Below are 25644 nucleotides of genomic sequence, written 5' to 3' on the forward strand. Positions count from 1 at the left end.
TGGAAAATCTGGTGATTCTCTAGGACCAGGGGTCAGCAACCTTTTTCAGCTGTGGGCCAGTCCACCGTCCCTCAGACCATGTGGTGGGCCAGACTATATTTGGGGGGGGGGAGAGAACAAATTCCTATGCCCCACAAATAACCCAGAGATGCATTTTAAATGAAGACATTCTACTCATGTAAAAACATACTGATTCCCTGACCGTCCGCGGGCCAGATTGAGAAGGCAATTGGGCTGCATCCGGCCCACGGGCCTTATATTGCCTACCCCTGCTCTAAGACTATGACTGGGATGTCAAGGTCCGCTTATGATTCCAGATCTAGGGATAATACCCTAAAAAGAAAAGGCACAAAATCATCAGAGAGATCACTCTTCTTCCTTCCCAGGGGAGTCCTAAGGATTCCTCTGTAGAGAAGGAAGAGGAGCCTCAGACCCTAGACCAGGCATCCCCAAACTTCGGCCCTCCAGATGTTTTGGACTACAGTTCCCGTCTTCCCCGACCACTGGTCCTGTTAACTAGGGATCATGGGAGTTGTAGGCCAAAACATCTGGAGGGCCGCAGTTTGGGGATGCCTGCCCTAGACCCAAAAGAGGAGAGTCTTTCAACACATCTTGGAAAAGTGCCCATAAAGAGACTTGCAGACAGTCTCTTGAGCTGCTTTCACCCTTCATGGGGCACCTGATGTCATATGGGATCAAGCATGGGAAAGGTAAAGCCTGATGGTTCCTTTGCAGCTCCTGGAGCACAGTCCTTACGCTTGGGTGGTTCCTCTCCTCTGACTGGATAGGCAGGATCACATGAAGATCCTTGCTGGGGGATAAGTCTTCCCAGCTAGGCAGACAGGTTTTTCCCCCCGGCGCTGAATAAAATTTGGCAACTTTTACATGTGTTTGGTCTATTTCATTTTTCTTCTCAACCTTGCCTTTTTTCATTGTTTTGGATTTTATATTGCTTTGATTCCTTTCTTGGATTTTTTACTCAATTTACTTGGTTCCTTTCAATGCATTATTTTCCCTTCAGGATCCCCCCCCCAAAAAAACCCAACAAACTTTGTACAGTACACTGGAGCAGAGATCCAGGACAATTTACGGGGCATCAGCTATACACACTTGTTTATAATTACATTCCATTGAACAAAGAAGTTCCTTTGCAGCTGTGGCTATACCTGTTCCATGCTTGATGTTATATGAAGGCTGAAGTTCAACTCTGTGTATCACATGACACTGCCTGCTCTGGGGCACTGGGGAGTGTGATAAGCCACTATCTTCTGGGTGCTTCCTGCATACCATTCCAGAGAAGTGTTTTGTTCAACAGGATACATTTGCCTTTGTTTGAAGGCAAGTTATAGAACTATGGCCTGTTCAGGATTTGTAGAGCAACTGTGCCAACAGTTAAATACATTTTTGGTTACATGTGCTAAAGGTTTTCCCCGATGATCTTAATACTTAAGCCACGGAGGTGCAAGTTAGCATTGGAATTATGACCAATGCAGAATTGGATGGTTGGGAAAAACAACAACACATTGTTTTATAGCTTAACCATGGTTGCTCCCAGTCATTCATCCAACATCTTCAGTGCCACTCTTTACCTGCTAAAGAATAACGCAGCATCGGCAGAGTTGTTGGCGAGTGCCTCCTACAGAAGGAGGCGGAGTTACTGGAGCAAAGTAAGCATGAACTTTCACATCTGGTAGATGAGCCTGTAGGCAAAAATTAATACTCAATGAAGTTGAACAAGTTACCGCACAACTTGCATCCCAATATAGTAAACCCTGTTGAACCCTCCCCTCCCAACAGGACCCCAACGCTCAGTTCTGCATTGCCTTAATAAATTATATCCACTTTAGTAACTTCATTAAATTGCATCTCAGCACAGTTGTGCAGTACGTACTCTTATTCTTTTGATGCCTGCACGGGTGACTTGCTGACAGTCATATAATTCAATTCTTTCTAAGTTGTGGCAATTTTCAAGATGTTCTAGGGTCACGTCGGTGATTAGAAGGCAGTTGTCTAATTCGAGCACTTGAAGTCTTTCATGTCCACATGTGCTGCTGCTCAGATGCAGAATCCCATCATCCGTGATCAGTTCACAGTGGGACAAGCTCTATAACAAAGATGTGAAATGCAATATTTCATTAATGCATATTTCTGTAACAGGTCAAATCCATCTCCTCTCATTTAGGAAAAGGATTTTTTTTCCCTGAGATGGGTGACTCCATTTATTTAGTTGGAGACAAGGCTTAGACCTTGGAGAAATTATTTCCCTCAAATTTTGACCTGCTTCAACTGAAGAAAGCAGAATTATCCATGGCTCTTGAGAAATTTTCTGTAGATGAAGTGAAATAGAAAGGCTAAACAAAACAGGATTTTCTACCCTTTTTGCATTCTGAGGTTTTTTTCTTGTTTTTTACCTCTGGTCCTTCTTTCTCTCCTCCCCACAATATTTACTTGGGCTTCAGCATTTTTGATTATTTGCAAGTTCAAGAATACTCAAACAGTGAACCTGATAAGTTATCTCCTGGATCCTACTACTTCCAAGGACTTGCTATTTCCTGAGCCCAGAAGGAAACTGACAATAATAAACCCCTGGATGACATCCTTTGTAATTATTTCAAAGGTGAGAAATATTATCCCATTAATCTCTCCATCCCCATCAAAAAGCAACATTAAACTCATTCTAATTGATGGTCATGATGAAGACTTTAACATGTTGCATTAAATGCAATGCCATTTTAAGCCAGGCTATTTTTAAAAGAAACAGAATATTTGATTGCTTTGCCTTTTAAACTGATTTTCAAAAATCAATTTTCAAGTGCCCTGGTTTCCAGAGGTAGGTCAAGAAATACATTAGTACTCTATGTAGTCTCATTACTGGCAAACACAAAACCCCAAAACAAACAATATTTTTACAGAATCTGTGCTGGCATATAATTTGTTTATATTCTGTTCATATAAATGCTCTGCATGAACATAATCTTAAATTTCCTAATTCCCAGTTTCCACTAGCAACAGGATGAAATGGATAATTTGATCTGAAGAAGTGGAATGAGTATTTGTCTAAAAACAAGTAAATATACAGGAACTTACCAATGCTTGCAGTTTAGGGCAATGAATGGAAAGTTGTATCAATGTGCTATCTGTTATCTAGAAAGAAAGAAAATATATGAAGAACAGTGTCAAACTTGGGGATAGGCAAAAATGAAATCTCAGGTAGTTTTTGTAATCTGCAAGTTTTTCTGGACACAGAAAAGTGTAATCTTTAAATGATACTTTTACTAGATATGATGCAAAGGCCTTGTACAAATAGGTCTCACCAGAACACATTCTTCTAGGTCCATCTTTTCTAGTTCATGGCAATTCTAAAAGAGAGGGGGAAAAGCATTCTACCATTAAAAACAAGGCTAAACTGAGAACTTAAGATTTTATAAACTTCCAGTATGACATGTGTATACTTTATGACGTGTCAGGGACTGACTAGATTAGGAAGGGTGGTGAAAACAACCCCCCGCCGCCGCCCGGCAATAAAAGCGCAGAGGAAGAGGAGTTGGATCCAGGCTCCTGTTGGTGGACAACCAGACATACCCCAGCTAGGAGGTACTAGACTAGGAGTTTGGAGGACAAGGAAAAACGGGCAACAAGCAGGTGCCCCAGCACAAAGGAAAGACAGTGACTCCTGCCAGCTACTCCCAATCCCAGAGCACGTAACAAAGCAGAGAGGCAAGCAAAGAAAGAAGGTACCTTGGGGCTCACATAGACAAGAGCAGCGTTTCTCAACCGCTGTTCCACGGCACGCTAGTGTGCCGCGAGACGCTGGCTGGTGTGCCGCGACGAGAAGGGCGATTTGGGGAGAAGGGCAATCCCCAAAGCGAAGAAGACCTCAGGCCTGGCAGCTAGGCCTCTTCCCCACTTGCACCCCGCGCCGTCTCCTAGCAACCGGCCGTCGGCGGCGCTGATTGACCGGCGCGGCTCCCGCCGCCATTTTCAAACGGCTTTTTTTTTTTTTGCCGAGGCGGCCGGGCGGCCCTCCACCCTCAGCCGCCGCCATTAACCATTCTCGTCCCGGGCTTAAGCGGAGGCGAGTCTGGTCTCGCCCGGCATGGAGAGCGGCCCTCTGGCTGAGAAGCCCCCTCTGAGGAGGAAGGGGAGGCGGCGGCAGCAGCAGCAGCAGCAAGTGACGAGGCCCGCCGCCGCCGCGAGGGGAGCGCCTGTGAGGTGCAGCGACGGCGGCGCGCTTCTATTCGAGACCCCCGGAGGGGCCCGGCAGGCCTCCTCCTCCTCCTCTTCAACCGCCTCCTCCTGCGGGCGGTAAGTGACCCTCCCACCCCTGCCCTGGGTCCTTAGGGTGAGGGGCGGGTGACAAATAAATTCATGGTAATAGGAATAATAGTAATCGACGAGGGGGGGCAGGCGGTGTGAGGTGCTGGGGGTGTTGGCCCCCTCCCCAATATTATTCGCTTCAAAAGGAGGGGGCGTAAGAGCCTTCAGCCCCCTACCCGTCACAGGGACGATCCGATTGCATCGCCACCACCACAATCATTATTGATTACAGTACTATTGAACCCCAGGCCCAGTTTTCTCCCCGAAAAGGGGAGGGCGGCACAGAGTTGGTGTGCCTCGTGATTTTTTTCATGGAACAAGTGTGCCGTGGCCCAAAAGAGGTTGAGAAACACTGGACAAGAGAGAAGGGGCATGACACAGGGAATGGAGTGAAGTGGGAGGTGCAAGACAATCTGAGCAATGGCTTGCTATGGGGGAGTACACTGCTGGAGTTTCAGTGTTTTTTTCTGTTCTGATTTCTTAATAAAACAACTAACTGCAAGTTAGCTGGTGTTGCTTTCTCTCTCTGCTCTGCAAAGTGTGCTACGTGTCAGCTCCCTTGACAATACACGACTCATATGTACTGAATATGAATAACTGCAGTTTGTTTTTCCTCTTATCCAAAACAACAGGGTAAATCCTCACTGGGTGGAGGTACAGTAAAGCAACCCTCCTTGATCTGGAAAATGTATCTTAATTTTGCAATCAGTTTTTTTGATAACTGAAAACAAGGGAAGTTGCCCCTCAGGCATAGCTGGGCAAAAGCAAGGTCACAAGGGTTACCTAGTCAAACACTCTGAAACAGACATATTTCCTCCTTATATCTTTGCACATGCAGATATGTACTTGTAAGATACTCGTTTTTTAAAAAAATGTGTGGTCAATGTGGTACAAGGGCTAGAGGTATATCTGGCATGTGAAATGGAGTTACAGTATCCATTCATTGTTGAAACTTAATCTACCTCAAAAGGTTGTGAGGCTAAAAGTTCTGCTATAGGATACTTAGAGGAAGTGTGGGATAAAGAATTAAATAATATTAACCTTACCTACCCGTGCTAGAAGTGCAAAACCAGCATCAGTGAGATGGGAACACCTTGCAGCCTCCAGAATCCTGAAAAATAAACATTTCTGCAGTTGAGAATAATCAGAAAGAAATCCTTGTGATGACACCAGGAACCTAGCATGTGATTCTATGCAATGGAAACAGGAATAAATAATACATCTACTATCCTAGATTATTTTATCATTTCTGTTGGCAATGAGACTACAAATTTCAAGTTCTGCAACATGACTAAAATCCTGTTTCTATGGGTGATACATTATAAGAACTGAAAATCTCATTGATTGAGACGTGAAAACATTTTAGTCGAGTCAGGGGGGATGAAGAAGGCTGAAGTCTGTGACAGCTGTCATGCCTTGTGGATGTGGATGGACAGAGGTCATTATTAGCATTCTCATCATTACCAACATTCCGCCACACCTTCTTGATCACATTCACAGTTTTGATGACCTGGAATTAACTATTTCTTGGAATTCCAAATTGTTGAAGACCTGAAGCAACCCAGGGCTATAAGCCAGGTGAAGTGTCTCCATCCATTTTTGTTCATTTCAAGCAATGCCATAATGTACAATCATACCTTGTGTTGCGTTAGGTTCATGTTGCGTCTTTTCAGCCTGCGAACACGGCAAACCCGGAAGTGTATACTTCCGGGTTTTGCCACATGCGCAGAAGCGCGCATGCGCAGAAGCGCTCTATCACGCTCCACACCTGCACAAAAGCACCACTCTAGTTGCGGACTTTTCGGGGTGCAAACGGCACCCCGGATCAGATCATGTCTGTAACTAGAGGTACCACTGTACTCTTTACTGTACACTATATCTCTCTTCCCTCTATCTGATCTACCTCACAGGGTTGTTGAGAGAACAAAGGGCAGATGAACCCTGAGCTCCTTGGGAAAAGGGTAGGATACAGATCTAAAAATACAGCTTGGGTGTACACAATTACTTTCTGAATGATTCGATGCAGAAATTTACAGGCTGCCTCCTGATACAGTCATACCTCGGTTTAAGCATGCTCGGTTTGAGTATTTTCAATGGGTTAAGTACGCTTCAGGTTAAGTACAGACTTCCAGAACCAATTACACTCATACCTCGGGTTAAGTACACTTCAGGTTGAGTACTCCGTGGACCTGTCTGAAACGGATTAATCCACTTTCCATTACTTTCAATGGGAAAGTTCGCTTCAGGTTAAGTACAGACTTCCGGAACCAATTGTGTTTGTAAACCGAGGTACCACTGTATTCTTTGCTGTCCGACAGCACATCACAATAGTGCTATACTACATTGTAGTGTGCCATTTGTACTAACCTTGTGCTAGCTTTTTGGATGCAACCAATTCAGACCATCTAAGTTTGTTATATATTAACTAGCATTAGAAGAATACTAATTGGATGCAATGAATATTATGTAGTTTAAGCTTGCTGCTTTTTTATTTAGGTAAAGTCAGCAAACAGAATGATATTTTTCTCTCCTTAAATGGGAAATAGGCTGCTCGTTCACTTTCCATCTTGCATATACCAACTGTTCTGTTTCTGAATCAGCATCATTCAAAACTATATACACATCACTGATCTCTTATGCTATTGCTAAAGGTTCTATTGTTACAAGAATAGCTTGGTTCCATTTTCTAGAAAGGCTAGAATACATCTAGGGTAACTTCAAGGAATCCCAAATAGCCTGGAAGAAGTTGCTCATTGTGGTGGTGGCAATGTTTCCTAGTGATTAATCTGTTTTTATAACAGAACGACTCTCTTTACCTTGTTATGGATGTGTTTTGGAACTCGATTTTACACTGATGATGTGCTGAAGAAAGAGGGTTTAGAAAAGGAACTTTGGCTTTCACCCAGCATGTTACGTTTGTTGATCAATCCCTTGAAGTAGTTTAAAATTAACCATTTTAAAAACTGAAAAAAGCAGCAGGAAAAGAAGAAAAGTGCAGCCATAACCATCAGGAAATAAAAATTGCAAAACAAAATATAAAATGCACCAACCTTTCTATATTCACCTTAAGGGAAATAATGCAGAAATACATTGCAAAGAAAAATTCACCTCCACAAACAGACCCTAAGAAGAAGTGGGAGGGGAACAATATCAGGAAGAGGGAGATGCACAATAAACAGAATTGCCAATAAGTATCATTTCTATTTTAAGACTAGCAAGTATCTGAAATTATGTGGGCAGGAGGGAGAGAGAAGGCCCATGTATTCGAGGGCCTCCAGATGGAGTGGGGTCAGCGGCGAAGCATATACCAGTGCTGCCCAAGGGGAGCGCGCTCCCGAGGAGGGCATGGCGCAGAGGGTGCCCTCCCAGGCGCAGGATAGCTGCTTGGGTGCCCGGAGCGGTGCTTGCACCCTGCAGCTGGGGCAGAGCGAGCCGCCCATGGCGGACATTTGGTGTACCGCCTGCCGACTCCCAAGCCTCCCCCCCAGCTGTCAAAACGAAGGGGGGAGGGGGGAATGCTGCCGGCAAAGCTCTCCCCTTACCCCGAAGGCTTGGGGTAGGCTTGGAAGTTGTGGGTGGGTGGCGCACAGAATGTCACCCCCCTTAGTGAGGGCACCCGGGGCGGTCCACCCCCACTGCCTCCCTTCCTACGCCCCTGAGTGGGGTGGAAAATGATCTGTGTATGCTCCCTGCAGAGTCTCATTTAATGGAGACTCTGCTATTCTCTGTCAGGAATGGGAAGTAGGCTTTACCTGCACGTATACCCATACTAATTAATGTATGACATTCTTTTTTTGAGTGAAGGGGAGGTTAGATGCATGCACCCACAGACACTGCTGGACTCATGAGCATAACCAATACCACTGCTACTCAACTTACTTTCTGTTCCCGATTTTGGAAGATGTGTTATTTTTCCAACTTCTCTTAAATTATTAGCTTATCTTATAAGATTAAGTGGAATCCATATTCCCATGCTGTAATTCTAGGAGAAAAGCTGTTCCCCCAACCATGCAGCTTGGTTCTCTTTCCACACTGTCCCTAGTGATGTATAAACATGGTTTTGCTTGCCCATCCTCCTCCTAAATCTTTATATGAATGTTTGGGGGAAATGCACAATTACACATTCCAGGCAAAATATACAAAGAAAGCAGAGAAAGATGAGGGAAGGCTTAAAGAAAAACCAGTACTTGAATATTGTGGTCTAATCAGCAATTCCACACATTTTTTAATGGGTGGCTCTGTTAGTCTATTGCAGCAAAACAAGAGTTTTGTGGCACCTTCAAGGCCAGCAGATTTATTGTAGCATGAGCTTTTGCAGACTACAGTCTACCTTTGGCACATTTAACACTGTAAGGTATTGTCCCTAATCAGGTCTCAGAAATCCACCTGTAATCCAGGATTACATTTTTAGTTAGTTTTCAGGAATATGCAAATTTCAATATATGTGATTTTAAAAAATACTAAAATCACACAGGGGAGTATCCTAGCCATACTTACTTGGAAATATGTCCTGTGGAACTTACTTAGGAACATAGAAAGTTGCCTTCCATTGGGTCAGGTCCACCTAGCTCAGTGACTCGCAGATCTTCTCCAAGGTTTCAGACAGGAGTCTTTCGCAGGGGTTGAATCTGGGCCCTTCCCCATTTTCCTGTTTTGCTTTTGGATAAATACGCATTGGACTGCATCATAATTGTCACTGAAAACTATTAGGCACCTGCTAGTCTGATGACGATGAATGCAACTTCAAAGCAGAGGGAGACAACCACCACTCAGTAATGTGTGAACTGAATAGTACTCACTTCAGTCTTGGACAGTTCAGACCAAGTGCTACGAGAGAAGCATCTGTAAGGTTTGTACAACCAGAAACACAAAGCGACTGGAGTTGGTGACATCCTCTACAGATACCTGCTATGCCTTCATCCGATATTTGCTGTAACAAAGAACAGTGGAAAGTTCTGTCATCTGAAGTTAGGCAATTTCTCTTAAGGTGTATCAAGTTTACACAATTAAATAACAAATGTTAACAATAACAATTGTCGTGCAGTTTGTTCCATACTGTTCATTTTCACTACAAGGGCATGCTAGTCAACATTTTTATAGTCTCTATAGTCATCTGGAAAGGAGTTTCCTCAAACACAGTGCTTTATCTTGCAGTTTTCCTTTCAACCTTGATAATGTGCATTTTGCTGAAGGAAGCAAGTATGCTAGCAGCCAAAAAGAAGCTTGCGTTCAAACATGCCAAACGATAATTATGTCAAGAAATCACTATTAAGTCAAACCTCAGTTATCAAACGGGTCCATTTTCGAACGTTTTGGCTCCCAAACGCCGAAAACCCGGAAGTAACTGCTCTGGTTTTCAAACGATTTTTGGAAGCAGAACGTGCTGCACGGCTTCCGTTTTGAATTTCCCTATTGCATTGAGGCTTCCGCTTTCAGTTTTCGGTTGTCGAAGTTTTCATCCTAGGAGAATGACCTTTTCCATCTAATCTTAGAAGCTGCAAAGTGCAAAGAGAAGTACTTACCATGCATGACTGCAAGTTTAAGATAACCAGTTCATGGCAATGAGTCTCAATGTGGTGAAGCGCCTCATCTACCAGCTGTATTAATGAAGAGAAAATAAATTGGCAGAAGAAGTGGACATAAGCAGTATGGCATGGCAAAATATCACTTCAATAAATGAATACTGCTTTATAATTGAAAAAAAACTTTGTCAGATACCCCAGTATAAAACTAACTCTTATAGGTTCAACTTGATACCTTAGCAGGTTTGTACCTGTGTGCATCCTCTAAGAAATAGTGCTTTTAATCCGCTGCACCCTTTCACCAGTGCTTCAATGCCATCTTTTGTAATCTGATCACACCAGGAAAGATTCAAGAGTTCCAGATTTTGGCATCCCTCACTGCAACAAGCAAGAAAACAAAGCATTGTGTTTTGAATAGTTATTATAGCAGCAGAGCCAAATTAAACTCTTCTTAACAAATATTAAAGGTAACCGCCGGCCACCACAGAAAAAAATCTTGAGGGAAAAGCCACAAATAGTCAAAAAAGATTTAAACACCAGCAATACTAGTAATAGGCAGCACCAGTCAATTTTCAGATATAAACTTAAATCATTTCAATGTAAGTTGAATAATAAAAAGCTTTACCTTAAACTTCTCAAAGAGTTGTTTGTGATGGAAATACAAGATGTCAGATCCAGATGTTTTAGCCTGGGGCAAAATTTGCTAAGGCTAAAGCAAGTGCTGTAAAGGAAGAGAGGCACTAAAAATGAATCAAACTCATTTTTCAAAAAACAAAACAAAACAACCCAGTTTTTCCATCCAACACCATTGGCTTACCTATCAGTAATTTTTGTGCATCCGTTAAGGTTCAAATGTTCAATGTTTCTACAGTTCTGTGCAAATGTTCTGCAAAAGCAATAAAATTAAAAAACCCAAATAAGTAGAGCACATTTTTATGTACTAATGCACTCTTCCATCAGCACCTAACATTTACAATGCATCAAAAACACAGTTGGCTGTGTTTGAGATAATATTCAGGTTCTGTCAGTGCTTTCACACTAAAAAACTATTTGCAACTTATTAATCTCATATCCACTCCTTTAATTATTATGCTATCATGTGAAGGAGGAAATGTCTCTGCACAGCTGTTCTAGAATTCCCCAAACAATTAAAGTGTTAATTACAGTAAGAATTTCTGAATTGATTTAAATGACATAACAGTTTGATCCTATGGTGACTGGAGAGAAAGGGACTTAAAATGCACATGACCAGGTTTTAAGCATCCCATTCACAATCTTGTTTCCAGACAGTTCTAATAGCAGTGTTAGAAACTGAAATATGAAAGCTAGGAGCTAAATGGCACTTTAAACCTAGGTTATGGGTGCAACAACAGAATGTCTAGGCATGCTTTTTTATAACAGGAAAACAAAACTGAAAATAAATGAACTGCAGCTAAATTATGATGTTCATTTTTCACATATTCTAGTCCTTCCCCTGCCTACCCCCCCTAATATTCTTAAGAGGGTCTCTTCTCGAGTCTTCAGGGAGTAGCTGAAAGTGGGAAGGCATAAAATAGTCCTTTTCCTTCCACTGCAGTTTTCATCTGAAATCTTAGGCGCAGTACTACGCCTAGAGCTCAGAAACTGCTCACACTAATGAAATTCCCTGTCACAAAATGCACCCAGAACAATGGGAGTTTCCAACACTGTCTAACAGGTGCTGCACTGATGGGCTCTGGCAGGCCCTACACCCCTGAGACATTGGCATTCAAAAGTTGTACAACCCTACACTCTTTCCAGTGATGGTACTATAAGTGAGGGAAATGAGTTTTGATAGCTTCCAGCCAGGACCTACAGGTTTAGTGTACCTTATTCCAGACACGGGACGGTCACAAAACCAGCTAGCCACGAAATGTGAGTAGCAGCTGCAAGATGTAATGCTTGTGTTAGAATAGCTCAGGCATCCCCAAACTTCGGCCCTCCAGATGTTTTGGACTACAATTCCCATCTTCCCCGACCACTGTTCCTGTTAGCTAGGGATCATGGGAGTTGTAGGCTCAAACATCTGGAGGGCTGCAGTTTGGGGATGCCTGGAATAGCTACTTACAGGGATACTGTAGGTAATGCACCTTTCACTGTCTAGATTGTTCCAGTCAGCAATGGCAGACTCCCTTCCCCCTTTGACTAACCAATTCTGGGTTCAGAGCTCAGCTGCACTGGCATTTTCATCAGTACTGTATCGTTGTACTCATGATCCAGAGTAGGTCAATATGGCACTGTGTATTCTACTCAAACACATGTTGCAACCTCCACCTTTCCATCATGGTCTATGCTGAAAACGCAATTTAAAAAGCAACTTTTAAAATATTACTTACTTTAAAGAAGTATCTCCAACCCCCAGACAGCCTCTCAGACTCAGTTGTCTCAGGAACCCACCACATCTTTTGGAAATATTTTCTAAGACCCGGCCCTTAAACAGATGAAACAAATATCAACTTCATATCTAATCAGATGGCTTTCAAGAGGAGCTCCATGCCAGGAAGAATAATGTCTAAAACAGACAAAAACAAAGCAAAGAATGTTTTTATTGCTGAAGACCTCAAGCCAACTCTATTTAAATGAATTGCCAGGGATACCCATACACAGATTTCTTCAAAAATCAATATAAATAAAACTTACATGGTGGTAGAAATCTTACACCACATAAGTATGTAGGCTCAACTAAAGTATAAAGAACCTGCTAAATCAGGGCCAATTTAAACCACAACCTTTCCTCTTTGCCAGGATGGAAATGCCCCATTCTAGATTTCTATAGGTCTGAAGTTTAGTTCTTTGTTAACCTAACTGAATCATAACAAAGTAGAATCAGGACAGTATGTGCAGGATTGGGATCAATGTTAGGAAGTGCTTTCTGTTGCAACATTTGAGATACCACGCAAAAACCTTTAAAACTCAATGTACAACAATGATCTAATATGTCCCTCTATCTCCTATAACATCAGAGGGAGTGCATCATGATGCAGGCCATGGATTCAAGGAGGAGTGCCCAACTTCAAGCCAGAGGGTACTGAAGAATTTAAAGATCTTAAAGAGGGCTGGCCTCTCTAAGAATCTAATGTTATCCACAATGGGATGGAGCATAAGAGAGGTAATATGACGGCAGAGGATTAAAAAAGGCTCAATAAATAAAAGGCTCAACTTTTGTCAGAGCAAGCCACTCATTCAGAGCTATCTGTGGTCCTGCTAGTTCTGATCTGCCTTGCCGTGTGGGATCCAGCCCCAGACCAGAACAGGACATCAAGTTAGGCTTCTTCTTCTTCTCTCTCTCTCTCTCTCTCTCTCTCAACTATGTGACTGGTGCAAAGAGGAAAAAGATGCACTATAGCAACAATGATGATGGCAGTCCTAAGCTTCAGTGATATATGCAAAAACATTTCTTACAAAAAGTTTCATTTATTTCTATTAAGAAAATACAAAATAAAAGTGTGCACTATTTGTTTTAAGAAAATAATAATAATAATTGAATGTCTTAAAAGAACTATGAAGAGGAGACAGTGAAAGCTCAAGGCACTGCGCAATCCCCTCAGCTGGTAAAGCTGTAGATTTAATTCTTTTTCAACATTTTGAGAAAGCTGCCTGCCCACCATTTGTTTTATGTACAGAAAAGTAGTTTTTCATTATTATCCCTTACTATACGCAATGTAGCAAAGTAAGAAAATGAAACCAGACACAGTGCAATCAGTGGGCAAGAGGTCAGGAGGTTTTAGTTGCCTGTTGCTCTAAAAAAACGATAATTAAATACAATTAACTACTTTCAAATCAAAGTTCTACCAATAATGCTAGATTAAAAAGGTAAAATCAAATCAAATCTGTACTTCAAAGTTTCAGTTTTACACTGTTTTTATGATAATGAAAAACATTAGTGTTACTAACCTCTACATCTGTCTGAAAGTTAAAAAGGTCTATTCTTTGCCAGTTACTCCCATCCAGGGCCAACACATTCCAAGACTAAAATAAACAAAGAACACATATATGCACATTATATGTGTGTGTGTAACATAATAACCAGTGTATTTTCAAAACATCACTCACAAAGGTATGATAAAAGCATGAAGCATGAAGAATTCAGAACTAGGATTTTTTCCATGTTTAAAATGGTCCTTAGTTGAGGGAAACTACTTTTTAAGCAGTATTTTAAGGCCCAGTATCTTGAGAGATAAATACCATGTATCCAGGGATGGTGGCACAAGGAGGTGGCGGCAGGGTGGGAGCTGGGCGCACACACCACCGTCCAGGAAGGCTTGCATACACACTCCTCCTCTGGAAAGCACCTCCAGTTTGCTAGTAAAACTGAATTGCCGTGTTGCAAAATAATGCATGTCTAAAAAGTGTGTCACCAACATGAAAAGTTTGGAAAGCGCACTTCCGGCCGATCGCGCAGCAATGGCGGACGCCATTCTCCTCAGCTGAGGAGAATGTGGTGCTCCTGAGGCAAGGGGGGACTGCTTCAGTGCAGCGGCCCCCCAGAAGAAACCCCGAATCGAGCGTTTCGGGGACGTGGATCCAGCAGACGCCAGAACCGAGCTCCCCCCTCCCTCGGCTAGCCTATTTTTGGGCGGCGAGAGAGCAGGGGTTTTTGAGCTAATGTGGCGCAACCGAGTAGAGCTATCTCGGAGGCACGAAGCTGCAATCCTGCCAGGCAATAGCGATCGGTTCTTCCTTAAAATTGGAAAAAATTGAAGACATTGGATACCGTGAGTAAAAGGAGAAATTTAAGGGGGGGATTTAATTGGAATGAATTGGCCACGGGAGGAGATTTAAACAGGAAGTCGATCTCCCCCATTGAGAGGACTGTAATCCAGTTAATTTGCCTATAGCCAAAAAATTGAAAGGAACCTATTAATTATCAAGGATTGGACTTAACACCTTCCCCCGGAGGCAGGGTAAAGGGGAGAAGGATTAAATTTATTAAAATCCCTGCAAAAAAACTTTTAATCTGGAAGCTGAAGTCGGGTCCCTGGAGGAATCAGCAAGCCGTCATTATGACATCACAATTGAAAGGAATTTGTTTATCTCTTCGAGACTGAGAACTGTCAATTGTGAAGAGAGTATAAAATTTAAGGCTCTGTGTAAGAAGTTTGACAATTGCTCTTTTCATAAATGGACACAAGAATTTTAGGACATGAAGAAGAATTAAAAAATGAGACTATAACCAGTTTGGATATAAACTCGTCTTTCATGTTTTTGGAAATACAATCTGTTCCACTTCCTGCTCTGTTCTGTTCCCATGAAATCTGAGATGAGCAGGATGTCTGTAGTCTCAACATCATGTGACTGCCTGGACTTCGAGAAAGAACTTTTGGAATTGCTTTTGGAACTGAGAGATGAATTAATACAAAATAATATGCAACTGCGTGAATGGCGAGAAAGTAATCAGAATTGTCAGGACAGTGGAAAAGGATTAATTTTAACAGAGAATGAAGTCAAGGAAGAGGAACAATCATCAGCCTTGGACAGTGTAACTGAATTTTAAAAAGAGGAGGAAGATACATGGAATATTGTTCCCCCAGTGAGAGGGGGGAACAGAACCTATGTTTGACCCAAGGACTCTCCAAAAAAGAACCAGCATGGAGAAATGTCCTCCCAGTGGGGCAGGATCCATACTGGGGCCAGAATTTAAAGGGAATAAAAACTGAGATAGGGCTGGAAAGTGGTATTATTGTTGGGTGGTTTTGTACTACAGTATTCAAAGAATTGGGGAGGCAGCAGGGGGTGATTGAGAAAGAATAGTGGGTAGGTTGGGACAGGGCGGGAGTGGGGTGAGGGGTAATAATGGGTGTAATTTTTTATTTTATTTTTTGATTTAGATGGTCCAAAACTGGAATGACTTATGGATCCCGCTGAAGAATCTGGGAGACCCTGAGTTCAGGGGAAGGGGGGCTGAATTTGTTTTAAGTGTTTAAATGTTAGTATGATAGAAGAATGTATGGAAGAATGATAGAAGAATTTATGGAAAGTTCTTGGTAAAAATTTTAGGCTAAGGGGAAAAATAGAAGATAGAAGGAAGGGAAAATAATTTTTGATTTGGATAAATTGATCAATTATTGTGGAGAATAGATGGTGATTTTAGAATAGAACATTTGAGTGTTAATGATAAAATGTGTTAGAATGATTTAAGATATAAGATGAAAACTGCTTAATTGGAATTTTTAAAATGGACCCAGTGAGGGGGGAATTGAGGAAGTCAACAATGTTAAGTAAATAATACAAGAATTGAGGTGTTTTTCTTTTTTTAACGTTTTATTTTTTCCTTTGTTTTTAGTTTTTTGTGATATTGTATTTTGGGGGGGGGGGAGTTTGGAAAGCACTGCTATCCATGTCAACTCAGAAATAACCCCAAGTGGATACAGGATTGCAGCTTTCATAAATGCTAAGTGGTGGTGGTGGTGTTCTACCATCACATCAATTGTTTCCCCATGTATACATGTTAGAACTAAGCTGAAATGTAAGGAATATGGTTCATAAACTATGGTTTGGTGTTACTGAATAAGCCTCAGGCTCATCACCTCCCCTTGCCGCTCCACTGAGGCAAGGAGGAGACTAGAAGACTTTGCTTCCGTTTTCAGTTAATCACAGTTAGCATTATGTTTGAAATCAACGGCTGTGCATTTTTACTACATTTTCCCAAAGCAAACGAACTTCATATTGTGGCTTTTAAAGTTTGTTTGCTTCAATAAACTAATGCTATCATTAACCACAGCTCAGGATTCAGACATCACACTAAACAATGGTTAACTGAAAAAGGATCCAATCTCTCCCTCATGGGAAAAGAGGAAGAAGAGCCATTCAAGCTTTGCAAGCACACTCCATTTTCTGCTATACAGTGAAAACAGTGAGATTCCAAAGACGATTAATGTAAGTGTACAATATACATTCACTTTTTTATTTACAGAAGAAATGACATTACAAAGCAAACACCTAGCAGTACCTTAGAAACTTGTGCGCATCGACACAAGGTAATTACATCCAAGAAGGAAAATATTCTATAAGAAAGTAAAAAAGAAAGAAGTAAAACTGTTTTTCAACAATCCAGTCTAACATACTCCAGTAAACCATATTAACTCAAGTTAAAAACATGTGAATTGTTATATATCAGTCAGATCAGGGTAGTATTTGAAAGCAGCCAACCAAAGATGTTTTAAAGGCAGTTATAATAACTTTTCTAACATATAGTCTACGGTACATACAATTACACAGTGAAGAATGTTACAGCAAGGTGTAACGCAGGGCTAGTCAACCTTTTTATACCTACCACCCACTAATGCACCTTTCTTGATAGCAAGATTTCCTTACCGCCCACCAGTGCTTGATGGAAGGAGGATTCACCTTGTGCCGTAGAATCCTGCCCACCTAGAATCCTGAAATGCCCACTAGTGGGCAGTATGGACCAGTTTGACAACCCCTGGTGTAACATATACCTGTAATATATATATTTATTCCATACAATTCTGGATAAGCTACTAGATAAACTCTCTTTGAGACCTTTCTGTTCCCATCAATCTAAGGGTAAGAAAACTATAATTAGGAAATAGCCTACTGGATATTGTCTTATAACTCAGGACCCTTCTGCCCAACTATGCTGTTCTGTGTGCTTAAGAAGAAAATCAAAGTTTCAGCTGCCACACTCAGTGCACAACGATAAGCCACAGAGAAGAGTCTAGAAGTCCCACTTGATTATATCAAGCAAAGGAAAGGAATAGAACTTTTTTTATTGTCACTGCTACCTGTAAATGCAAACCAAAAAGCAATTTCACTCAGCAGAGGTTTATGGTGGATAGTTGATTTTAACTTTGGAAAGAGTTAAGAGAACATTATATCTGTAGCAGCTCATACACTCAATATAAAACTCTTATTTTATGCCTATATTTTATCTGCTACAGGGGTAATAGCAGCTTGAGAACAATGGTATATGGATGAAATAAGTCCCTTCTTCCATTGCTCTCATCAAAATTGGAATTTTCCTCCCTCTCCACTGATGCTTTAAAGTTTAAAAGGGCAAAGTATGGGGGAAGTGAGCCAAGAGATAATGGAAATCCAGTATCAACTCTGTTTTGGCTCCAAGTGGACAAGAGTAGTCAATTCTCTGTTAGTTTTTATACAAATTCCCTCCCATTCCCATGCCACAATAATAAAATATCCCGTATTTACCAACTTTTCTAAAGCTTGATGTTTTCACAGAAAATTCCAAATTGACATCAATGAAAAAACTATTGTTTCCTAACTGCATTGGTAACGTGCTTTTAAAAAGCTATCCTCAAAGTACATACTGACACATTTTTGCAACAAATGCAGTTAAAACTAGGCATGTATAAGTTTTTATAAAACTTACATTTGAAACCAATGAAATCCGTTTTATAAGCAATAATCACATTAAAACTATAAACTTGTAATCTAGAATTACCTTAAAAGGAGTTCTTTTGGCAACTTTCTGTTAATAAGAGCTTCATCATCATTTGAGAGTGCCTAAAAAGAAAGAGAAAGAAACCACAGAATTTTCAATGACCATTCCTTTAGATCAGTTGTCCTCAACCTTTTTTTGGCCATGCCCTACCTAAGCATCTCTAAAATCCTGATGCCCCTCACCTGTGATGTATAATTCTTATTATTCAAAAAGTGAACTATTCATGTGGAGGAAGTCTAAAAGGCCATTAACTTGGTCTAACTCATTCTCGTCACCCCTTAAAAATCAAATTGCCTGTGCCCCATGTTGGGAACCACGGCTTTAGATCATGATACCCTACTGATTTAATTGTACACTAATTTCCATTAACCCAATGGCTGATTGTCAGAGATTACAGAAGTTGTATGCCAATATTTGAAGGGCATCACACTGGCTATTTCTGCTTTAGGCGAGCCCATTTCAAGCAGTTGAAATGATTAACTTTGAGACCAAGAAGTAAATAGAATTAAATATGGAACAAACATATGTTAGTTCAGTTCATAAGTTTATTGTTTTAGGCAAAGGCCATGACAAACTTATAGCAATAATATTAATATTAATAATAATAAAATACAGAACATCCCTAATATATAATCCAACATCTATGATATAAGAGAAGATACCAGAGACACCAACAACTCTAAAACTAGCTGAATTTCAGATTAAACCTATGAGTCACCAAAACAATTTACAGTGATTTTATCTGACTCATTTTTCCTGATCTTTTTTGTGTACAGTGCATAAATGGCCACTCTCTGTGTTACGAAGCTTTTATTGCCATTCAAAATAATTGAAACATTTCTGCTAGGGAACACCTGATTGCTTCTGAGAATGGAGGGTTCAAAAAAGGGTTTTCTTGGGTCTCTATATAAAGGATAGGCTAACAGATAATGAGAGATGTCTTCCACCTAAGGCTGACCACAAATAGAAAGTCAGTCTGCATATGGAACCTTGTTTTATAGCACCTTCTAACACTCTGGTGGCCATCACTTGGAAACACAGCTCAACATGAAACTGGTGAGAGTTTGGTCAAATAACTAGCTCTAAAATGCTGTTCTCAGGTATGGATACCAAGGGGGAAATTTGGTGTTCCTAATTAGTTGCAGGTCCCTTCTGGATTCTAACCAGAAGAGCCAATCCCTAAATTGACACTTGTTCAATGTCAATGCAGAGCTCAGTTCTGGAAAATAGTAATAGTCTAAAACAGGCATCCCCAAATATCAGCCCTCCAGATGTTTTGGACTACAATTCCCATCATCCCTGACCACTGGTCCTGTTAGCTGGGGATCCCACGCACTGCATTTAAAAACTTTTCCATCCCACTTCCTTATAGGGATTTGACAGTACAGTGGTGCCTCGCTTTACGAATGCCTCACACAACGAAAAACTCGCTAGACGAAAGACTTTTGCGCTGCGCGAGGCATTCGTAAGATGACAAAAATTTCCATGACCGCCGCTTCGCCTTACGAGGGAAGCTAATTCGTTGTGTCAGGGAAGCGAGGGAAGCTGACAGCTAATCTTCCTTTTCCAGGGGGGACGGAGCCGAAAGGTGGTGGTGCAGCGGCTGCCCCTGCCTGTCTTCCCCTTGGCTCGGGGAAGACAGGCGGGGGCAAGCAGCGCCCGCTGCGATTCGGCTCCGTCCCCCGCCGCCGCCTCTTGCCTGCCTCCCCCGACACGGAACGCAACTTCGAACACTCTGTGCCTGGGGTGCAGGGCGGGGGAGGACCTTCTCCCGCCGCCTCTCACCAGCCTCCCCAGACACGGAGCGCAACTTCAGAGGTCTCCGAAGTTGCGCTCCGTGTCTGGGGTGCGGGGCTAGAGGCGGGGGAAGACCTTCTCCCGCCACCGCCTCTCGCCAGCCTCCCCAGACACGGAACGCAACTTCGAACACTCTGTGCCTGGGGTGCAGGGCGGGGGAAGACCTTCTCCCGCCGCCTCTCACCAGCCTCCCCAGACACGGAGCGCAACTTCAGAGGTCTCAGAAGTTGCGCTCCGTGTCTGGGGTGCGGGGCTAGAGGCGGGGGAAGACCTTCTCCCGCGACCGCCTCTCGCCAGCCTCCCCAGACGCGGAGCGCAACTTCGGAGGTCTCCGAAGTTGCGCTCCGTATCTGGGGTGCGGGGCTAGAGGCAGGGGCGGGGAAGACCTTCCCCCGCCGCTGCTTCGTGCCGCGAAAAGCCGGCACGGAACGTAACTTCGGAGACCTCCAAAGTTGCATTCCGTGCCGGGGGAGCCAGGCAAGAGGCGGCGGCGGGGGAAGGTCTTCCCCCGCCACTGCTTCTCGCCGCGAAAAGCCGGCATGGGGCTTGGCAGCGGTGGGGGAGAGGCGCAGGATCATTCCTTCGCCTTTCCCCCACCCCGCCCGACAGAGCTAGATCCGACAAAGCTTCTGAAGCTTCGTCCGATCCGGCTCTGTCGTTGGCAGCAGCGGCGCTTGCTCTCTTGGCTCGGGAAAGCGCCTTCCTTCCTTCCCCGAGCCAAGAGAGCAAGCGCCGCCTCCGCCACCAGTTCCCCCGGAGCCCATAGGAACGCATTAATTGACTTTTAATGCATTCCTATGGGAAACGGTGCCTCACTAGACGAAGTTTTCGTAGGACGAATTGAGTCCTGGAACGAATTAATTTCGTCTAGAGGTCCCACGTGATTCTGCACATGGATCTGTTGCTGACACAATGAATTAGCTTAAATGTGGGTAATGCTTAATCAAAGATATGAATAAGCAACTATGCTAAAAAAGGAGCAACAGCCAATTCTAGCTTCCTAATGAGTGTGCCCGTATGAGGTTTTGTAAGTACTGTATATATTCAATGTAAAAAAAAATAGTTTGGTTTAAAGATGACAAAAAATCAAGAACAATAAACCAACCAAGAATGCCTGCACAAAAATATTTGGGGGGGGGGAATAGATCCTGCACATAGCAAAAAAGACAAGAGCAGGCATCCCCAAACTGCAGCCCTCCAGATGTTTTGGCCTACAACTCCCATGATCCCTAGCTAACAGGACCAGTGGTCGGGGAAGACGGGAACTGTAGTCCAAAACATCTGGAGGGCCGAAGTTTGGGGATGCCTGGACAAGAGAGCAAGTATCAAGTGAGCCTCTTTGGGGAGAATGTTCTACAGGGTAGGGGATCACATCTTAGAAGGTCACTGCCATCTGCCTCACTTTGGATGAAAAGGCACCCAAATAAAGACTTCCAAATATTTTCAGTGTACAGGCAGGCTCCTGTTGGAGCAGGTGCTCCCTTAAGTTTCCAAATACCAAACCCTGTATCACTAGACTAGAAGCAAACACTAGCATTTTGAATTGTACTCAGAAGCAGGCTAGGAGCGGGGAAGGCTGCTAAAGAACTGGAGATATGTGTTCACCCTGACTGACCCCAGCCTAGCAGCAAAGCTTACAAATACAAATCAAAATGTACTGTAAACATATTTTAACATGCAAGTTTTTTGTTTCTTGGTATCTTTGCTCTATACATGTTTACACAAAAAAATTGGTTGCTCCAATACCCATGATATCCATTAACCAGCCTTTTTATTGGCATCTCATAAAATGATTACTCAACAAACAGGTGACTTAAAATAGGGAGACTGGCTCTCTCTCTTTTACTAATCTCATGTATAAAGTCCACAGCCTCTGGACCAATCTTTGAAAATTGAAAGATTACTGAAGTCAGAGTTCAGGAAATGTTTATCTTTTCTTCCAATGTTGGAAAAGACCATTTATAACTGCAATAACATCTGCATTTTATTTAAATGCATGAACTTGATGCAATATCAGAATGAAGTTTCCAGTGAACTGATTCATTGCAAGTAAATAACAACGGGAATGTTGCATGCTTTATCAGGCACTGGGTCACAATACTTGAAGCAGACCAAAAATGAGCACAGAAAGCCAGCAGCTACAAACATTCAAACAGCTTCCCCACATAATACAAACTGTTTTCATTTCCAGCTGTACTTCAGATACAATATCTATACTGGACAAGAACAAAAAGTTTTACCTGTATTTGATGCTGCTGTTTGCCACGCAATAAACGTCCACACATGCACACAAGCTTTGTGAACAACATACACAAACATGTATAAAAAATGTGTACAGACAGGTGCAGGAAACTACTCTCCTAAAACTCGTGCCACACTAAAAAAAACAAGGTTGGGAAGTCAACGAAAGCCACCTTACAATTTCCTTTGCTAATGCCTCTACCACACTCCACCCAGGAGGGGGGGGGGAAGGAGGGGGGTTCACCTCCTGTCCCCCTGATATCTTCCATTTCCTTTTCCCAACTCCACCCTACAGAAAACAGGCGCCAACTCCTAGGGGCAGAGGTCCCATAAAATATTTGATTCCCCGCCTCCCCCACCCCACCCCCAAAGTTGATGGGCATTGCCATTCAAATGATGTGGGTCCACCTCGTCAAGCGATCGATAATGCAGGGCGGGGCTTCCTCGAATATTGTATTCCAGTTGGCACCCCTGCTACAGAGTCTCAGAGGCTGGGTGCCGGGCGGTGCCTGCCACCCCACCCTCTCACAGCTGCCCGTTCGCACGTGCGTGCACGCGCCACCACCACACAGAGACGCAGCCCCCGAAGCTGGCGTTTCGCCTCTGCGCCTACACGAACACCATTTCCTGCCGGGTCCCTGCGGACGTTCCTCCCCCCCGTCCCCCCTCCATCTTAACGTGCATCGTACGGAGCCGTTGCCGCCGTACACGCTTGTTCCGTGAGGAGGGGAGGACGACGCCCGGTCCTCTCCCCCTCGAGGAATCCCAGACGCCCTCCACCCACCCACCCCGTCCCTCCCCATTACTGACACCGTCTCCACACTGCCGCTTTCGAACCCTTCGCAGCCCCCCCCCCGCGACGCCAAAGAGGAGCCGCCCTGCCGCGCCCCTTCTTCGCACCCAAACGCCGCCCTCGCCCCACGACGCGGCCCGCCGCCTCAGACTCCACCCTACCTATAGCCATATCTGTATATCTCCACCTATCTCCGCCTAGATCGAATCTTCACATAACAGCCGGCCTGCTTTCCCGCGCGCGGCGGTTTAACGGCCCGTCGGACGGGAGTGGGTTGGGGGGGTGAGGAGAGAATAAAACGACTCACCATTGTGAGGCAATAGCGGGCTGCCGGTTGTCCCGGTGACGAAGGAGCCGCTCGGGAGGTCGGCCGACCGACCAACCAGCTGAAGCGGCGGCGGGACCTGCTCTCTGCTCTCGCGCGCCGCCCAGCGAGCAATCGAGCGAAGCGGGAAGGGAAGCCAAGTGGGAGGCGGCGGCCGCCCTGAGGCGCGCGAGAGCGAGCGAGGAGGAGGGGCATTCGCGGATTGGGGGAGCCAGCGGCACGTGACTCTCCGCCGGCGCGAGCCGCTCGAAGTGGGCGGGGGGAGGACGCTTCGCTCAACTACCTGTTCCCGGATGTTGAGCCCTAAGGGGCGCTTGGTGCTGTTAGCGGAATGCGGATCCAGAACTTTCCTGGAACGCTACACTTCGGAACGCGGGGGGGGGGGGGGAGCCGATGAGAGTTCCGAATGCTCCCTGTAAAGACGATGCGGGGGGAGGGGGAATTATGCGGACTAGCATTCTGTCACTCATGTGCCGTTTTTCTTAGGGAAGCGTATGGGGGGGGTGGAAGCCCTCTCTCGGTCTTGCCCTTCGTTGCAATGGGGCCGGCCCCACCCGCGAAGCAACGTGAGGCGGCCCCCTCTCAGGCAGAAGAGGCAGCAGGTCCGACCTCCAAGGAATGCCTTGGCCGCTTCTGTAAGAAGAGGCAGCTGCAGGGCGCTCCTTGGAAACTGGATCTGTTGCCGCCCCAATAGCTTCACCCTAGTCATGCCGCCTCTTGTTCTTTATGTAGACCGTTCACCCATTATTATTATTATTATCATCATCATCATCACCACCACAATTGTTCTAGTTACAGGTAGGTAGCCGTGTTGGTCTGAGTCGAAACAAAATAAAAAAGTTCCTTCAGTAGCACCTTAAAGACCAACTAAGTTTTTTATTTTGGTATAAGCTTTCGTGTGCATGCACACTTCCTCAGATGCACTGAAACAGTGTATCTTCAATGGTATCTGAAGAAGTGTGCATGCACACAAAAGTTCATACCAATGACAAACTTAGTTGGTCTCTAAGGTGCTACTGGAAGGGATTTTTTTATTTTGTATCGTCTCTGTGGGTTAATCCGCAGAGTCTAGGGCTTGCTGATCAGAAGGTTGGCGGTTCGAATCCCTGCAACGGGGTGAGCTCCCGTTGCTCGGTCCCAGCTCCTGCCCACCTAGCAGTTCGAAAGCACGTCAAAGTGCAAGTAGATAAATAGGGACCGCTCCGGCGGGAAGGTAAACGGCGTTTCCGTGTGCTGCTCTGGTTCGCCAGAAGCAGCTTTGTCATGCTGGCCACATGACCCGGAAGCTGTCTGCGGACAAACGCCGGCTCCCTTGGCCTATAGAGCGAGATGAGCGCCGCAACCCCAGAGTCGGACACGACTGGACCTGATGGTCAGGGGCCCCTTTACCCTTTACCTTTTTATCGTCTACATCAGACGAACACGGCTACCTACATTTAAGTAGATCTGGAAGGTTGCCCATGAGATGCACGAGGAGATCCTCACCCTTACCCTAAAAGGACATACCGGTATCTTTTCTGTCTCAAAGCAGTGTTTGGGGAGTGCCAGTTGAAGCAAAGACATGTCTGAAGAGGGTGCTCAGCCTTTCCAATTGTTGCTGCTTCTTTTTAACTGCAGCATCAAACCACGCAGCCTGTTTTATTCCAACTGAGCCCTTGAGTTCCAAAACAACTCCAGATGTTTTGCAGCATGCCTGCCAGTGCAAATCTCAACACGATAATGAATTATCCCACCCCCCCCATGCCCCTGCCCGTACTTCATCGTGTTGCAGTTCCAAATCCAGAACTAGAAATTTTAATGGCCATGTCATTCAACCGTAATGCCACACAGAACTCCCCTTTGTGTTGAGCCAGAATAAAGGTACTGTACGTAACTTGCTGGAAGAGGGTGCCCTCCCCTCTGTCGGTGGTACATGCATATGTATGGGAGTCTGCATGCATGTGCATGGTTGCAAGGTGTGTGGTTTTATTGTGTGTGTGTGTGTGTGTGTGTGTGTGTGTGTGTGTGTGTGTGCAGGTAGCATATGCATATCTGTACACTTGTGGTTGTACATTTGGTTGTAGGGTGTTTGTGCGGTTGCTGGGATGGGTGTGTGGTTGCAGGATGGGTGGTCACCACAACAATTTCTCGGGTTTCCAAATGTGCTCACATTCTCCAAAGGATGGAAATTCCTGGTTTCATCACTGTACAGTACAGTACAGTACAGTAC

The 25644-nt window shown here is 44.1% G+C and overlaps 1 protein-coding gene across 4 annotated transcripts in view; it reads right to left on the reverse strand.

The window, feature by feature from the left end:
• The window catches only part of FBXL2 (F-box and leucine rich repeat protein 2), a 41075-nt gene extending 18568 nt beyond the window's left edge, over positions 1-22507 (reverse strand). For all 4 annotated transcript variants that reach the window (XM_088653653.1, XM_035130333.3, XM_088653654.1 and 1 more), the window contains exons 1-15: positions 22317-22507; positions 18280-18341; positions 16807-16861; positions 13752-13826; positions 12194-12288; positions 10657-10725; positions 10465-10560; positions 10091-10217; positions 9840-9914; positions 9117-9247; positions 5368-5428; positions 3315-3359; positions 3088-3144; positions 1892-2104; positions 1590-1700 (exon numbers count right to left, since the gene is read on the reverse strand). In XM_088653653.1, coding sequence (XP_088509779.1) covers positions 1593-1700; positions 1892-2104; positions 3088-3144; positions 3315-3359; positions 5368-5428; positions 9117-9247; positions 9840-9914; positions 10091-10217; positions 10465-10560; positions 10657-10725; positions 12194-12288; positions 13752-13826; positions 16807-16861; positions 18280-18341; positions 22317-22385 — 1338 coding nt within the window. In that variant the 5' untranslated portion in view covers positions 22386-22507 and the 3' untranslated portion in view covers positions 1590-1592. The remainder of the gene's footprint in view (positions 1-1589; positions 1701-1891; positions 2105-3087; positions 3145-3314; positions 3360-5367; positions 5429-9116; positions 9248-9839; positions 9915-10090; positions 10218-10464; positions 10561-10656; positions 10726-12193; positions 12289-13751; positions 13827-16806; positions 16862-18279; positions 18342-22316) is intronic.
• Positions 22508-25644: the final 3137 nt, after the last annotated feature.

Source organism: Zootoca vivipara, chromosome 11 (genome assembly GCF_965207765.1).
Source record: "Zootoca vivipara chromosome 11, rZooViv2.hap1.1, whole genome shotgun sequence".
Taxonomy (NCBI): Eukaryota; Metazoa; Chordata; class Lepidosauria; order Squamata; family Lacertidae; genus Zootoca; species Zootoca vivipara.